This window comes from Lolium rigidum, chromosome 4 (genome assembly GCF_022539505.1).
Source record: "Lolium rigidum isolate FL_2022 chromosome 4, APGP_CSIRO_Lrig_0.1, whole genome shotgun sequence".
NCBI classification, from domain to species: Eukaryota; Viridiplantae; Streptophyta; class Magnoliopsida; order Poales; family Poaceae; genus Lolium; species Lolium rigidum.
Genome location: NC_061511.1, coordinates 203045836 through 203062030, shown reverse-complemented (window position 1 = coordinate 203062030; position 16195 = coordinate 203045836). Strand labels below are relative to the sequence as shown.

Below are 16195 nucleotides of genomic sequence, written 5' to 3'. Positions count from 1 at the left end.
GCTGCAATAAGTTATGAAGTGTTAAAAAATATTCCCTTATAGAACATTAGTTATACACAAAAGAGAACTATGTCTCATTCTTGATAAAATTTAGCTTGATACACCTGCAGTCAACAGAAGGACCAACTTAGGTGTCCCATCATCACCTATCGTAAGGTAAAAGTCTTCCATGCTAAAACTGTTCGCAATGACTATAGCTTTACCAAGGAAGCTATTCACCGGATCACACAGTGAAAATATATATAAGTTTACAGACAAAAATAAAACACTATAATTGATGAATGAACAAGAAGTAAACCTACATAATCGTGTCCCTAAACAAAATTTTCATCTTTCCATTTTTATCAAACATAAGTTGTTTTTGTTTGCCTTCTGCTTTCAACCAAGCTAAGAATGAAGCATCAACGTTGGAAACAACAAAACTGCCACGGTTTTTGTCTTCATCAACAAAGTCCAGAATGCGAACAGCATTAGGATGGAAGAACTCAGAAAGTAACTCAAATGTCTCCCTCTTCAATTGTACCCTTTTCTTGATTAGTACATCTCTTTCATAGATGCCCATGGTATATTTCCCGATAAACAAATCCAACATCTCTCCATAAAGTCCAGTGGCTCTAGCACGAGATTCTTCAACTTTATCCTTCCCCTGTGTAGTGTATATGAATATATTATCAAGACGAGCAATAAGCTTTGCAAGCAGTTCTAGTTATAAATAATGTTCATATGGCAATTTCATTCAAGTACTAGTGGAGTGGATCATTGACAAATGTGGAATGCAGTCATGGGACATGATGTCGATTGCAAAGAGTAAATGAGATCTGGGGTTTAGAGACCTCCAAAAACTTAACAATGCTATGTTTTGGAAGCAAGCTTGGAGCTTGAGAATCCAACAAGTTTATGTGCTGGGTCTTGAAGGGAAGGTATTTCCCAAATGGAGATATCCTATCTGTAGGATGCCCACGGAGTGCATCCAGAGTTTGGAAAGCTATCATATGTGGCAGAGAGGTGCTTAAGAAAGGTCTTATTCGTCGAATTGATAATGACAATGACACCCTTATTTGGGAGAACCAATGGCTCACAGGTGTACCGGGTCTGAAACCACTTGTATGGAACGAAGATACAAAATTGAAGATGGTACACTGGTGGAAAAAAGGGCTTCGGTCGCGGTTCGTAACTGCCATTGGTCGCGGTTGCGCAACCGCGACCAAGCAAGCGCGACTAAAGCCCACCCCCTTTAGTCGCGGTTCCTTACGAACCGCGACTAAAGGCGCCTCCACGTGGCCGCCAGCAGTCCTTCGGGGCGGAGGACCTTTAGTCGCGGTTCTCCTCGCCAACCGCGACTAAAGACCGCCGCAGGTTTAGGGTTTTAGCCCCCCCCCTAAACCTGGTTTCTTTTTAGTTTGTATTGTTTTATTTTCTTTTCTGTTTTATTTTAATTTTGAAGGAGTTTCACATATTCTACTATACTACATATACATGCATATGAACGTACAATTTCAAACAAATTTGAAATTAGAACCAAAAAGAATTCAAGAGGAATTGACAATATATATTCAATATCGATGACCGCCATATACAATTTTGAACTAGTTTTCATACATATGATTTACCGCATATGAAGTTCTACGTCCTCTACATAGTGTTCTCCTCTAGGATCGATGACTTGCTTCGCGATCCATCCAGCTAGTTCCTCTTGAAGTGGTCGGAAGCGAGCTTCTAGACTAAGCGTCTTCCGAAGGTTATTCCTGCTAATGTTGTTCGGACACGAAATCCGCTCGGAGGTGTATCTCCGGATCATCTCACAAACATAGTATCCACATAGATTGGTCCCCTTTGGCTGAATATCTTGGGTCGCAGAACACTACCCTTTTCCACTCGTAGCTCTTTTTTGAATTCACCGACCTTTGTGTTTACGAACCGTGTCCAAACCCTACGAGGCAAAGAAAATTAAATGAACAAGAGAGTTATTAGTTACTTGATATTAGGAAATGAACAAAATAGGCCGATCGATATAGAGCGCAAGTGAATGAAAATATATAATTACTTCTGCATCATTTTTCTCAAGTCGGCCCAAAGCTTTGCATTCATATTCAGAGAGTCGTGGATGAGAACTGTGGAGTCGTGAAATTGAATTACTAGCAGAATCCAGTGGAACCTGCGGACACGATACATGCACGTCATGCATAATTAACTCATCGATTAGCCACATACCTTGCATGGAGTAAACAAAAGAGAATGTGCTCAAGACAGAAACACTCACCCAAAATGGTAAGGAAATAGAATATCACTTTTGAGTTCCTGCCTTGAAAAAAACATCCACGAGTCGGCCTCCATGTCGGCGGGAAAATGTTGTAACACATATGAATTAACGATATGTGGGTCAATGAACCCAACATCATGGATGTTCCTTATTATGCATTCCCGCTTCTTCATTCTGCATACACAACAAGATAGTTAGGACAATATATATATATATATATAGTGCAGGCAATGAACGAGATGGGGTAGAAATAAATCACTTACAGAACGTAGCAACTGATGATAGATTTGTCGAGCTCGCGCGGATTGAAAAGCTGGAACAATTCACTCCGATGAATTTGTACATAGTAATGTTTGAAGTGATGCTCAGGTCTAACTTCCGCATAAATATAGTCTTTGGCGTTTTTTAATTTTATGTAAGCCTTGTACCAATTTAGCGGACCTGTCATTTGTGGAGGTAGATCCTTTTCTGCGCAGGCTCGACGAGAGGCCCATTCGACACATATGTAATTACTGCGTCCTTCATTGTTGGCGCCTCATCAAGGCCTAACACCGCACGAAGAGTCAGACCTAAGTTGGCCGCTTGTTCTGTGGCACTCGCTACAGTCAATCCCTGTCTTGCCGCAGCTGCTATGATTTCGGGGTCATCCGGACCGGCGGCTTTCACTATGAGAGGGGCGATGGATTGTTTACTCTGTTCCCCGAGCTGGGCAACTTGTTTCCCCTCTTTTTACTTTGTAATTCTTTCTCGGCCTCCTCCAAGGCTTTCTTCTCCTGCTTCTCCGCCAACTCTTGCTTCTCCTTCAAGATGAGTGCTTGCCTACGAAGTTCATGTGAATAGTAGTCGGCGGATTCTTCGCGGCTTGGGACGGTTCGGTCAAAAATGACTTAGCCCACTTCTTTTGCTTGTCGAATATACTCGGCTTGGGCTCGGGCTCTCTTTTCTTCTTGCAGTCCGCCTGCCATTTCTCATGCTCGAGCAGCCACGACCGCTGCATTTTCCTCCACACTAAGGTCATAAGGTCTCGGGGTGAGAGGCTTCGATGATGGCTCCGGTATCTTTGTGGTCCTAGGTACATAAGGGTCCGGGTTAATAGTCCAGGACTGCTTCCTCTTCTTTGCCGGGGCGGCTGCTTCTTCGCCGGAGGTGGACTGGGGGGCGGCGTCTGCTTACCCGCCGGAGGTGAATTGGGGGGCGGCGTCGGCTGACGTGAAGGAGGTGTAGGTGAACCACCACCACCGCCGCCGCCGCCGCCACCACCACCGGAGGGGGGTGGACTTGTTCGCCTTGGCGCCTCGTCTGGAAACTTGATAAACTTCTTTTTCCAGAGAATAAGCCGGCGCTTGACACCTCCAAGTCTTCTCCCCCTTCGGGTGTAGCAATGTCAATCTCCGGGTCCTCAAACCCCGGGACTATTTCCTCCACCGTGACACGAGCATAGCCATCCGCAATGGGATTGTTGTGGTGGAGTGCTCCGAGCTCACATGGCAAAGCACCGCCGATGGCTACCTTCGTGGACATGTTCCCGGTAGGATAATGCGAGATGACATTCTTTCATCTCCTTTACATCGTCCACGGGGTAGCGAGGAGGCTCCGGTGCAGTAATTTGGATCTCCGGTGCATCAGTAGCCGGCTGGACCTCCGTGGAAGCCACGCTGCTTCTCCGCTGCTGGCTTCCGAGATCCGCTGGATGATCTTCATGCGTCCCAGTTTGCCGATCTCTCCTCGTACTAGTATAGACAGGGTTTTCTTCATCTCATCGACTTCCGATGCCAACCGCGCCACAACATCGGCATCCCGATCCGACTTTCTCTTACGGCTTCGTAACCGTACGGGTCATCGTCTCGGGAGAACCCTTCTTTCCACGTAATGTTCCGGGCATGCCTCGTACACGTCCTCCGTGTTCGGGATTCCCGAGGGCCCTTGTCGGCGCGTCGTTCTCTCCGTTGAACTTGATCTTCCCCTCTTGAGCATCCCTCATTGCGTCAATAAGGGCTTGGGTGGGTTTAAACATTTTGTTCCCGTAAACACACGCCCCCGTCTCCGGGTCTAGCGTTCCCCCATGCCCGTACCACCGGCTTTTGGCCCTTCGGTCCCATCCCTCCGTACCGGACGGATTCCTCGCCTCCTCAGCTCGTTCTCCATCTTCTCCCACTTAGGCTCCCAAAAGCGATACCCTCCTGGCCCCATAACATGATTGTACTCCTTCTTAGCCGCATTTTCCTTATTTTTTTCGATATTTCAATGAAATGCTCCGATTTCTTCCGCTTCACAAATTCTGGCCAATCATGTTCAAGTCTCTCATACTTGTCCTTTGAATTCCGGAGTCTTGTTCTGGTTGACATAGTCACGGGCTAGATTACGCTTGAATTTCCGGAATGTATCGGCCATCTTACCAAGAGCGAAGTGTTTGAGTAGCCTCCTCCTCTCCTTGTTTTCCTGAATCTTGTTACCCGCCTCATCGAATTTGTGGTATTCCGGAGGTAGGATGAAATGCTCCATAAGCTTTTGAAAGCAATCCTTTTTAGTTCTCTTGTCAACAAAAGTGAAACCAAGACGTGCCTTCTTTGGCTCATTCCACTCCTGGAGGGTGATCGAGATGTTGTCTCTAACAATGGCTCCGCATTGGTTGATAAACTTGGTGGCGTACTTCGGGGGCTCCAGCGGCCTGCTGGTTGCACTGTCGACAACCTCGATGGTATATGTTTCTCCTGGTTTCAGCGTCTTGGTTGCGCCACGCTTTGACGACGATGTACTCGATTTTTTCGACGATCCGGCCGAGGGCTAAAATAAGAAAGAGAGTCGCGCGTGTTAGTACACACATATTTATTCAAATCAGTAAGTTTGTATCACCAGAGGAAAAATGTATATATATATACCTCGGCGCCGGAGCTAGTTGCTACTTGCAATTGAAGATCGTCGTTGATCGACGTTTCTTCCCCATCATCTTGCTGACGGCCTTCATCTTGACCGTCAAGATTCGGATAAGAAGAAATATCCTCTTCATCTTGTTCGGTCGGCACATAAGGAATATCGCCTTTTATGATGCCAAATAGCTGTTCTTCAATTTCCGGATCATAGTTCTCCATAATCGGGTCAGCTCTATCGTCCGCCATATGTCGGTCCCGAAAACATGTAGTAAAAACTAATTATTTAAGTGCGGTGTCGAAAGGGCGGTGGCAAAAGGAGAGAGGGCGGTGGCGGTGGCAAAAGGGCGGTGGCGGTGCCGAGGACAACACATAGAGGCCTCCCTCGCCGTATACGGAGGGGGGGCGGCGAGGCAGGGGCGAAAGGGCGGTGGCGGTGGCGGTGTGCCGATCCTCTCTCTCGTAAAAAAAGAAAAAAACCCGCGCGTATACGGAGGGGGAGGCGAGGGCCTCGCCGCCCCCTCCGTATACATGCGGGGTCGGTGGCGGTGGGTTGCAAGTGAATTTTTTTGTTAAGTCAAAATTCAGAAATTTTTTGTCCACTTAAAATTTTATTAAGTCAAAATTATCAAGTTTTATGTTTTTTTGTTAACTATATATATAGTTACTAATTAATTCATTAATTATAAGTGGACAAAACAAAAAATTATTAAGTCAAAATATGTTTTTTTTGTTAACTATATGTTTTTTTTGTTAAGTCAAAATTATAACTGAAATTTATAACTGAAATTTATAACTCAAATTTTGTTAAGTCAAATTTACCGTTTTTATTAAATTAATTAACTAGTTAAAATTAAAAAGAACAAAAAAACTAAAAAAACTAAAAAAAAAGAAAAAAAAAACCCTGGCCGGCCGTGTACTGTGGCGCCCCGGCCCTCTCGATCTCTCCCGTATGGTGGACGTACGGCGGCGCCGGCGGCCGGCGGCGCGCGGCGGTGGCGCCCGGCAGTGTGTACGGTGGCGCCCGGCAGTGTGTACGGTGGCGCCCGGCAGTGTGTGTGGCGGCGCGCGGCGGTGGCCCCGGCGGTGTGTGGCGGCGCGCGCGCGCGCGCGCGCGGCTGCGTGGCGACGGCGGCGGTTACGGCGGGGCGCGGAGGGGGCGACGACGCTTACGGCGGCGGCGGTTACGGCGAGGGCGGGCGACGACGCTTCCGGCGGCGAAGACGAGCGCGGCGACGACGATCGGCGCGGACGACGAGCGGCGACGAAGAGCGCGACGAAGACGAGCGGCGCAGGCGGCGAAGACGGAGAAGAAGAGACTCGGCGCGGCGGTTCGCGCCGCGGGAATATATAGGGACCCCCTTTGGTCGCGGTTGGCCGGCCAGCCAACGCGACTAAAGGTCCCCTTTAGTCGCGGTTGGCCAGGCCAACCGCGACCAAAGGCCTTTTTTCGCCCCTTTTTTGGTTCCCGCGGAAATGACCTTTAGTCGCGGTTGGCCAAGCCAACCGCGACTAAAGGCCTTTTTCAAAATTCTTTTCTTTTTCAAAATGTTAAAAATACATATAATTCATTTCTAATTGTGAAAAATACATATAATATATCAAAAAATTCAGAAAAATAAAACTAATTCAATTCAAAATCTTAAAAATACAAATTATATATCAAAAAAATCAGAAAAATAAAACAAATTCATTTCAATATGTTAAAAATACAAATTATATATCAAAAAAATCAGAAAAATAAAACTAATTCATTTCAATATGTTAAAAATACAAATTATATATCAAAAAATTCAGAAAAATAAAACCAATTCAATTCAAAATGTTAAAAATACAAATAATATATTAAAAAATTCATAAAAATAAAACTAATTCATTTCAAACACATCACGGGCATTTCTCTTCTTCCCGCCATTTCTTCCCTGTCTTCCCGCCTCTTTCTTCCCGCCAATTTTTTCCCGCCTCTTTCTTCCCGCCTCTTTCTTCCCGCCAATTTCTTCCCGCCTCTTTCTTCCCCCCTCTTTCTTCCCGCCAATTTCTTCCCGCCAGCTCTTTCTTCCCGCCTCTTTCTTCCCGCCATTTCTCACTACATATATGTTGCCGGCTTGGCCAGCATTATCACATCTCTCCAATCTCTCATCACTCTCTCATGGCTTCCACCGCACCCACTCTAACCTACCGGCGGGTGGAGGAGCTTTGCGCCTCGAACTACCCTTGCCCACCGGGCTACCGCGTCCCCGCCGGGCTGGAGCCTAAGCGCCGGCGGCGTGCCGGTCCCTCCCTCCCTCGAGTGCTGCGCGCCGGGCAGCCATCACGAATCACTACTACCTCGACCTCACGCCGGAGCAGCGGATGAATCCCGCTGGCATCCCGATAACCAGCATACTTGGGACGCCTTCTTCATCAATCGGCGTGAGAGGGCGCTCGCCAGGTATGAGGAGGACGGTCTGCCTCCTGGGAACTTCCACGAGGCCGGCCGTCGGCTATGGTGGTACGGCCGGACTCGCGGAGCGTCATGGACTACATCACGGCCGGCGATATCCCCCGCCTGCGCTACCCTCGGTTCGAGCCACGAGCGCCGCCCGACGACAGCCGACGACGGCAGCGACGACGACGGCGGTAACTTAGAAGGCGACGACTACCGAGTACAACGGCGGCGACTATGAAGACTACGAGTATGCATATTATACGCCTAGGCAGGAGTATGACTAAATCACTCCAAATTTCATGTATCATCGGTGCTATCTCTCGAATCAATCGAATCATTCGAAAATGGACACCAAACACATCACGGGCAATATAATTCACATGATCCATTCAACAAAGTTTGGTACAATAAATTATTACACATCATTTCTTCCCTTGTGTCCACGCTTGCTTACGATTGGGCCGTATCCATGGAGCATCCTCATCATTTAACTTAATGCTTGGATCGGTGTTCACTTTGAAGGGCGGAATTTCACCAAACATATTATAATCTTCCGACATGTCTGTCTTGTCCTCCACTCCCACGATGTTTCTTTTCCCTGAAAGAACAATGTGGCGCTTTGGATCATCGCATGATGTACTGATCGTTTTCTTATCTTTCTGTTTCCTCGGTTTGCTACTCATGTCCTTGACATAGAAAACCTGAGCGACATCTTTCGCTAGGACGAATGGTTCCTCAAGGTAACCAAGATTGTTGAAATCCACCATTGTCATTCCGTATTGCTGGTCCACCTTTACCCCACCTCCTGTTAGCTTGAACCATTTGCACCGGAACAAAGGGACCTTGAAGGAGGGTCCATAGTCAAGTTCCCATATCTCCTCTATGTAACCATAATATGTGACCTTTTGCCCATTCTCGGTTGCTGCATCAAAGCGGACACCACTGTTTTGGTTGGTGCTCTTTTTATCTTGGGCGATCGTGTAAAATGTATTCCCATTTAACTCGTACCCTTGGAAAGTCGTTATAGTCGAAGATGGTGTCTTGGCCAACATGTACAGCTGATCTACAACCTCATTGTCACTCATTAAATGTTTTCTCAACCAACTGCCGAAAGTCTCCATGTGGGCCTTCCTAATCCAGGATTCGAGCTTCCCGGGTTGTCCGAGCGTAAAATATTCTTGTGTTTCTCAAAGTACGGAGCCACCAAGCTGGAATTGGTCGGAAGCTGTGTGGTGTGCTTCGGTCGGAGAATGGCCGTCCATACATATCGTTGATTTCCTTCCGATCGTGCCTTTTCCACTTAGTCTCCCCTCGTGTCGCGATCGAGGAAGACCAATCGGCTTAAGGTCGGGAACAAAGTCAACACAAAACTCAATTACCTCCTCATTTCCATAGCCCTTGGCGATGCTTCCTTCCGGCCTAGCACGGTTACGAACATATTTCTTTAATACTCCCATGAACCTCTCGAAGGGGAACATATTGTGTAGAAATACGGGACCGAGAATGGAAATCTCTTCGACTAGGTGAACCAGGAGGTGCGTCATAATATCGAAGAAGGATGGCGGGAACACCAACTCGAAACCGACAAGACATTGGACCACATCGTTACGTAACCGTGGTAGAACTTCTGGATTGATTACCTTCCGAGAGATTGCATTGAGGAATGCACATAGCTTCACAATGGCTACTCGAACATTTTCCGGCGAGGAGCCCCTCAAAGCAATCGGAAGCAATTGCGTCATAATCACGTGGCAGTCGTGAGACTTCAGGTTTTGGAACTTTTTCTCCGCCATGTTTATTATTCCCTTTATATTGGACGAGAATCCAGACGGGACCTTAATACTGCTCAGGCATTCAAAAAAGATGACTTTCTCTTCTTTGGTCAGAGCGTAGCTGGCACGACCTTGAAACCATTCCGGATGCTGGTCATCAGGGTCTTTCAAGCGTTGCTGGTCCTGCCGTGCTTCCTTTGTATCATTTGTCTTCCCATACACGACCAAGAAGCTTAGCAGGTTCACGCAAATATTCTTCGTAACGTGCATCACGTCGATTGCGAGAGCGGACTTCTAGGACTTTCCAATATTCTAGCTCCCGAATATAGATTTCTTCTTCCACATGGCTACGTGCCCGTCGGCTCCCTTCGGAACTGATTGTCCGCCAGGACCCTTTCCAAAGATGACTTTCAAATCCTTTACCATATCAAATACCTCGGCACCGGTGCGTTCGCGAGCTTCGGCCGGTGATCTGCCTTGCCGTTGTAATGCTTGCCGCGCTTTCTTACGTTATGATTTTTGGGAAGAAATCGACGATGCCCCATGTACACGTTCTTCTTACAATTTGGCAAATGTACACTTTCAGTCTCATGTAAGCGGTGCGTGCATGCATTGTATCCCTTATTTGACTGTCCCGAAAGGTTACTAAGAGCAGGCCAATCGTTGATGGTTACGAAAAGCAACGCTCGTAGGTCAAATTCCTCTTCTTTGTGCTCATCCCACACACGGACACCGGGTCTGCCCCACAAGCTGTAAAAGTTCATCAACTAATGGCCTTAGGTACACATCGATGTCGTTGCCGGGTTGCTTCGGACCTTGGATGAGCACCGGCATCATAATGAACTTCCGCTTCATGCACAACCAAGGAGGAAGGTTGTAGATGCATAGAGTCACGGGCCGAGTGCTATGGCTGGAGCTACGCTCGCCGAAAGGATTCATGCCATCCGTACTTAGACCAAATCTTATGTTCCTTGCGTCAGCTGCAAAATCTTTAAACTCTCTGTCGATCTTTCTCCATTGCGTTCCATCCGCGGGGTGTCTCAACTCCCCGTCCGACTTACGGTCCTCTTTGTGCCATCTCAACAACTTGGCATGCTCTTTGTTCCCGAACAGACGTTTCAACCGTGGTATTATAGGAGCATACCACATCACCTTGGCGGGAACCTTCTTCACGGGTTTCCGGCCCTCGACATCGTCACCGGGGTCATCGCCTCGATCTTATAACGCAATGCGAGTGCATACCGGGCATTCATTCAAATTCTCGTATTCACCGCGGTAGAGGATGCGATCGTTGATGCATGCATGTATCTTCAGAACCTCTAAACCTAGAGGGCGAGACAACCTTCTTTGCTTCATACGTACTTGGAGGGCAACTCGTTATTCTTTGGAAACATATTCTTCAACATTTTCAGCAAGTTTTCAAATCCCGAGTCGGCTACACCTTCCTGTGCCTTCCATCTCAGCACATCCGGTGTGCAGCCCGGCTTTTTCGGACCATTATCGCATCACGGGTACGGCGACTTTTTGTGATCCTCTAACATGCGATCCAAATTCTCCCTCTCCTTTTCAGTTTCGCGGCGACTCCGTGCATCGGCAATGGTCCGACCAAGATCATCAGCGGGCTCATCACGTGCCTCTTCTTGATCACCTTCCCCTTCACCTTCCCCACCTTCGACATCATCCATGAAAGTATCACCGAAATGATCAAGATAGCTCTCATCGATGTCATCCCCTTCTTCATCTTCTTCCATTATAACCCCTCTTTCTCCATGCTTGGTCCAACAATTATAGCTTGGCATGAAACCATGCCGAATCGAGTGCACGTGAACTTCCCTTGAGGAAGAGTAACCCTTCGATTCTTACGGTTAACACATGGACGAGATAACAAAACCCCCCAGCTTGTTCGCATTAGCCACTACGAGGAAATCTTGCAAACCCGTAGTGAATTCGCCGGAGAGTCGGCTAGCGTACATCCATTGCCGATTCATCTGCATTATTATAATACAAAATATATAATTAACCATCGCATGCATTTGTTAAACTAATTAAATAGAAATTAAACAATGAACTACACACATATGCATATTTTATCAATGACACATATATATGAAAGGTTCAAGTGTGTTGTTGCTAACCGCGATCGAGGAGGAAAAAATAAATGAGGAAGCTCGATCAAGTGTGGCTCCGACACTTCATATCATGTTTGTTTCATGCTCTTGGGACATTTCATCAAACACCTTGTGTGCATAAGAAGAGCCAAAAGCAAACCTACACCCCCTTGTGAAGTTTGTGAAGAGAAGTGGGCACCAAATGGCTAAGTGCTGTGGGCTGGCTGGTATATATAGGGGAGGGGCTTTAGTCGCGGTTGGCCTGGCCAACCGCGACCGAGGCCTTTGGGCCGGGCCCGAGGACATTTAGTCGCGGTTGGCACGGCCAACCGCGACTAAAGCCCCTCACGTCCACCAGCTGGCCACCGAGCGCGCTGGGCCCGGAGCCTTTGGTCGTGGTTGGGCAACCGAGCCGCGACTAAATCCCCCTTTGGTCGCGGTTTTTGCATTTCCGCGACTAATGGGGCTGGACGGAAGGCCTTTTTTCTACCAGTGGTAGCTGAAGACACTGATCCAGCTACATGCAAATGGGATGAAGAGATAGTAATTGAGACTTTCTGTCCTCTTGATGCAGAAGCTGTTCTTCGCAATGGGGGAGGGGGCACATAGCTGAAGCCCCGGGGAGCTCAAATTGGGACTCTGATCAAGTATGGAAGAACCTTGGCAGCTAAAGTTAATACTGAAAGTGAGGATCTTCTGGTGGCGGGATTTGAAGTTTTCTTTTCCTTGCTACGCTGAACTGGCCAGGAGGCACGTGATGGAAAATGCCACTTTCCATGAGGATGAAACACTATACCATGTGATGCTTCAATGTGTCCATGCAAAACAGTTATGGACTGCAACATTGCATCACTTTGGCTTTATGATCCCAAGACTGCACCTAGTACCTTGGATGGGAGACCTGCTGGTAGGCCCTTTCTTGAAAGCAGGACATAAACGGATAGCGCTAGCGGTACTATGGTGTATATGGTCTAGCAGGAACATATATGTTCATGGAGAGAAGCAGTATAAACCTATAGGATCCATGCACCGATTACACTTTCCGCTTTTTCGAAACTTGGTTATAAATCAAACTTACCGTCCATGGGAAATGCTCCTCCCCTATCTGGTCCATCACTTGTATTAGAAGACTGCAATGAAAGATCGCTGCTTCACCATTAGATACCACCAGCATCAATCAGTGGAAATTAAATGTCATATATTACTAGATTTTTTCTTCTTGGAATTATATTACAGAATTGAACCAAACTCTCTCCTCTCCTCTCCCCCGACTAGGGTTCCTCCCCCGCGCAGCCGCCTCCGCCAGGCCCTCCCCGCCTCCGTCTGCCCCTCCCCCCCACTCTCCCCCGACGTCCTGGCCCTCCCTGTCGCTCCCCGCGGGTGCCAGAAGTGCGACCGAGCCTAGCTCCTCCGCGTCCCCCTCCTCCGTCTCCCATGCCGCCGCCGTCGGCGCAGGCCGTCGGGAAAAGCCCCGTGCGGTGCCGGCGGCGGCGGAGCTGCTCGTCCCCGTGCGCTTGGAGGGGTGGTGCGGGGCCTTCTCCTTCGACGATGGTGCACCTCGGCCTAGGAGGTTCCGGCGGTGGCGCGATTCTTCGGGCTGCGCAGCAACGGACGGCGGGCTGGCGATGGCGCTGCTGCTTGGCGGCGGGGCGGCGAGGTGGCGCGCGGTGGTGCTCGCCCGGCCCAAATCCGGGCCCTTTGTGGCTCATCTAGGGCTGGGCGGACCGGACGCGGGCGCTGTCGGACTGCTTCTGGCGGACGGGGGTGGTGGCCGGACCAGAGGTTGGATGAGGTGGAGGCGCGCGTCCAGCAGCATCCCGACAGGGGATTCACGAGCATGGACTAGGTGGGTCTGTGCTCGGCCGGGCCAGGTGGGCCTGGTATGCCCCTTGTCGGCGTGTCCGGACGGGTACCGCCATTGGCGGTGGAGGCGGCTCCCTCTCGCGTGGCCACTACCTCGTTGCTCCTCGGTCTCGAGATTCCCCTGTGTCCCGCTGGCCTCGGTTCGTTGGTGGCGGTAAGGCGGCGATGGTGGTTCTATAGCTGTGGTGGCGCACGATGGTGGGCGGTGAGCTTGGTGGAGCACAATGGAGCATCCAGGGCAAGGTTGTGAGGGTCGGGAGAAATCTCTGTCGGGCTGGCCGACACCGACGTGGTGACGCCCACGGGTGCCACCCTTCCTTCCTGAAGGGCGTTGGGTGAAGCCCTCCTCCCTTGTCCATGTGCGTACGGGGGGAAACCCTAGGACATGTCCGGGTAGCGGAGTCGTCGTCGTCGCATTCCTTCTTGAAGGTGCTGCTTGGTACGCGGCGCTTCAGAGTGCTAGGAGCGTGGTGAGAATTCTCCGAAGGGCGCAACAGCTACGGGACACCTTCGTTTTCGCCAATCCGACCTTTTCGGCTTTTTTTTCCCTTTTCTTTCTTTTATGTTTTCTCTTGGGCGTGACTGTGCTGATGCCCCAGCAGTTGTATCGTGTGGTTGCTATATTAATATAGCGGGGCGAAAGCCTATTTCGAGGAGGGAAATATATTACAAGATTTATTAATAAATGAGTAAAAATGTCCGGCATCAGTGCACATATCAACCGGCCTAACCAAATGTAACAAACTATTATGTAAAAATTACATTATTGACAAAATACTGAGATTCACGGTCAATGGGCAACACAAAATCGAACAAACACAACTACTCCACCCAAGATGGAAACAGCACCCAACCTCCAGAAGTCGGAGCAAATCATGTCACAAAAGCACCCATACAGCCCACAGGCCCACAATGAACCAATCAACACCCAAATACAAATGCACTTGTAAAATTATGTCAGTGCACAATCATGGCAGTAGATTCAAGTAGTAAAATCGAGTAAAATACCCAGGTGTGAAACGCTGAGCCTGCCCAAAGGCACTCTCCTACATAAAAGTACGCATTAGCGTTTCTATAAAAGACCAAAGACAAACCTCCAATTTTCTCCATCAACCGTTTGCGGTGCGCTAGACACACAGTTTGCGGAGTTCACATTTTTTGAACAATTCAATAAGATGATGTGGATGATTCTTGCTTCCAAGTTCAGTACACTACTACACTAAGCTAACTAAGAAAACAGCCAATTGAACAAAGCCACAAGTGAAACTATGCCTAAGCACCCAACTGAAACTATGCATGTGAGTCTGTGACAACACACCAACAGGGTACTCCACTCCCAGGACTAAGGAAAATATTTGTTCTTCATTGGCATGTAGACCTTAATAATACTTGTCCCGGAGGGCAGACATGACTTCATTTGATGAGTTTAAAATATTTTTCCAATGCTTATCCAAGGTGGTCCTTTTTATATATAACTTTGCACTTTCATGAGTTTATCAATTCAAGCTTCTGTATTTTATTGAAAATTGTACCGTGCTTACCTTCCAGTTGAGTTTTCTTTTCATTTTGACAAATAATTAGCTAAAATAGTTGGCTGATGAACTTATAATGTATAGATATTCACAATCGTGCATTAGATGTGAATAAAATGCGCACTGCAATTCACAAATCGCACACTATAAACAACAGCTCACGAGAATATTCAAAAAGCCTCAGAGCATCTCCAACAGGCACGCTATAATTCGGCGCGCTATACGACGTTGTCGCCGCGTTGTAAACCGTTGGCGCGCGACAGAGCAATTTTTCCCCCGCTGGATGCTCCATTTTGCAGCGCGCGTTGGCGCGCAAAAAGAGCACCTCCGCCGGAGGCTCTGGTTTGCAGCGCGCGGCGCGGCCAAACGGCAAACAAACACAACTATGCATCGAACAAGATCAAACAACCATATAAAATTCACGAATAAAATTTACCATCCAAATACAATACATTGTTCAAACCAAATACAACACGTCCAACATACAACAATACAACATAGTTTTGAGACAATACAACACATAGTTTTCAAACAAATACAAAAAGTATGCAACTACTGTTGTCGATTCCAATTCCACCATTCTTCCATGAGATATTTTTGAAGCTCATCATGTGTGTCGTTGCACCGAATGGCATGGTATGAGGCAATGAACCGAGCAATCCTATGTGCGGACCTCCTCACTTGCACGGGAACCCCCATCAAGTCGTAGTGGGTATGATCGACATCTTTCCCGCGATCATCCTCTATAATCATGTTATGCATGATGACACACGCGGTCATGATATACCAAAGGCATTCTTGGTCCCAAAATCTAGCCGGTCCTCTAACAATGGCAAATTGGGCTTGCAAAATCTCAAATGCTCTCTCTACATCTTTCCTAGCCGCCGCTTGTGCATTGTGGAATTGGGTTTGATTCTTACCTTTTGGTTGAATAATCGGCATCACAAATGTTTGCCACCTTGGATATATGCCGTCGGCGAGGAAGTAGCCATAGTTGTACTTGTGGCCATTTTCTTCAAACTCCACCAATGGACCTTCCCGCATTGCAAGTCTTGTCATTAGTGGTGACCGTTGAAGAATATTGATGTCATTGCAAGACCCGGGAATTCCAAAAAAAAGCATGCCATAGCCAAGTCTCTTGGTCGGCCACCGCTTCAAGGACTATGGTGGCATCCTTCTTGTACCCTTTGAATTTTCCATGCCATGCCACCGGACAATTCGTCCAACTCCAATGCATACAATCAATGGAACCAAGCATACCGGGAAACCCCCGGTTGGCGTTGATCTCCAAAAGCCTTGCCGTGTCTTGAGCATTGGGGGCTCTCAAGTATGTGGAGCCAAAGACATTGAAAATTGCAACGATAA

The 16195-nt window shown here is 48.0% G+C and overlaps 1 protein-coding gene across 1 annotated transcript; it reads right to left on the bottom strand.

Moving 5' to 3' along the window:
- Nucleotides 1–298: 298 nt before the first annotated feature.
- On the bottom strand, nt 299–12561 carry LOC124648064. The gene is made up of 2 exons (XM_047187888.1): nt 12514–12561; nt 299–646 (listed from the first exon to the last, which is right to left on the bottom strand). The coding sequence occupies exons 1-2, from the start codon at nt 12547–12549 to the stop codon at nt 299–301; spliced, it is 384 nt and encodes a 127-aa protein (XP_047043844.1). The 5' UTR covers nt 12550–12561.
- Nucleotides 12562–16195: the final 3634 nt, after the last annotated feature.

Bases quoted from the DNA above. Each gene is read 5' to 3' on its own strand.
- LOC124648064 (XM_047187888.1), bottom strand. From the start codon at position 12,549: ATGGACCAGATAGGGGAGGAGCATTTCCCATGGACG. The intron at 647-12,513 runs GTAAGTTTGATT...TACACTACACAG, and splicing joins AGGAGCATTTCCCATGGACG to GGGAAGGATAAAGTTGAAGA.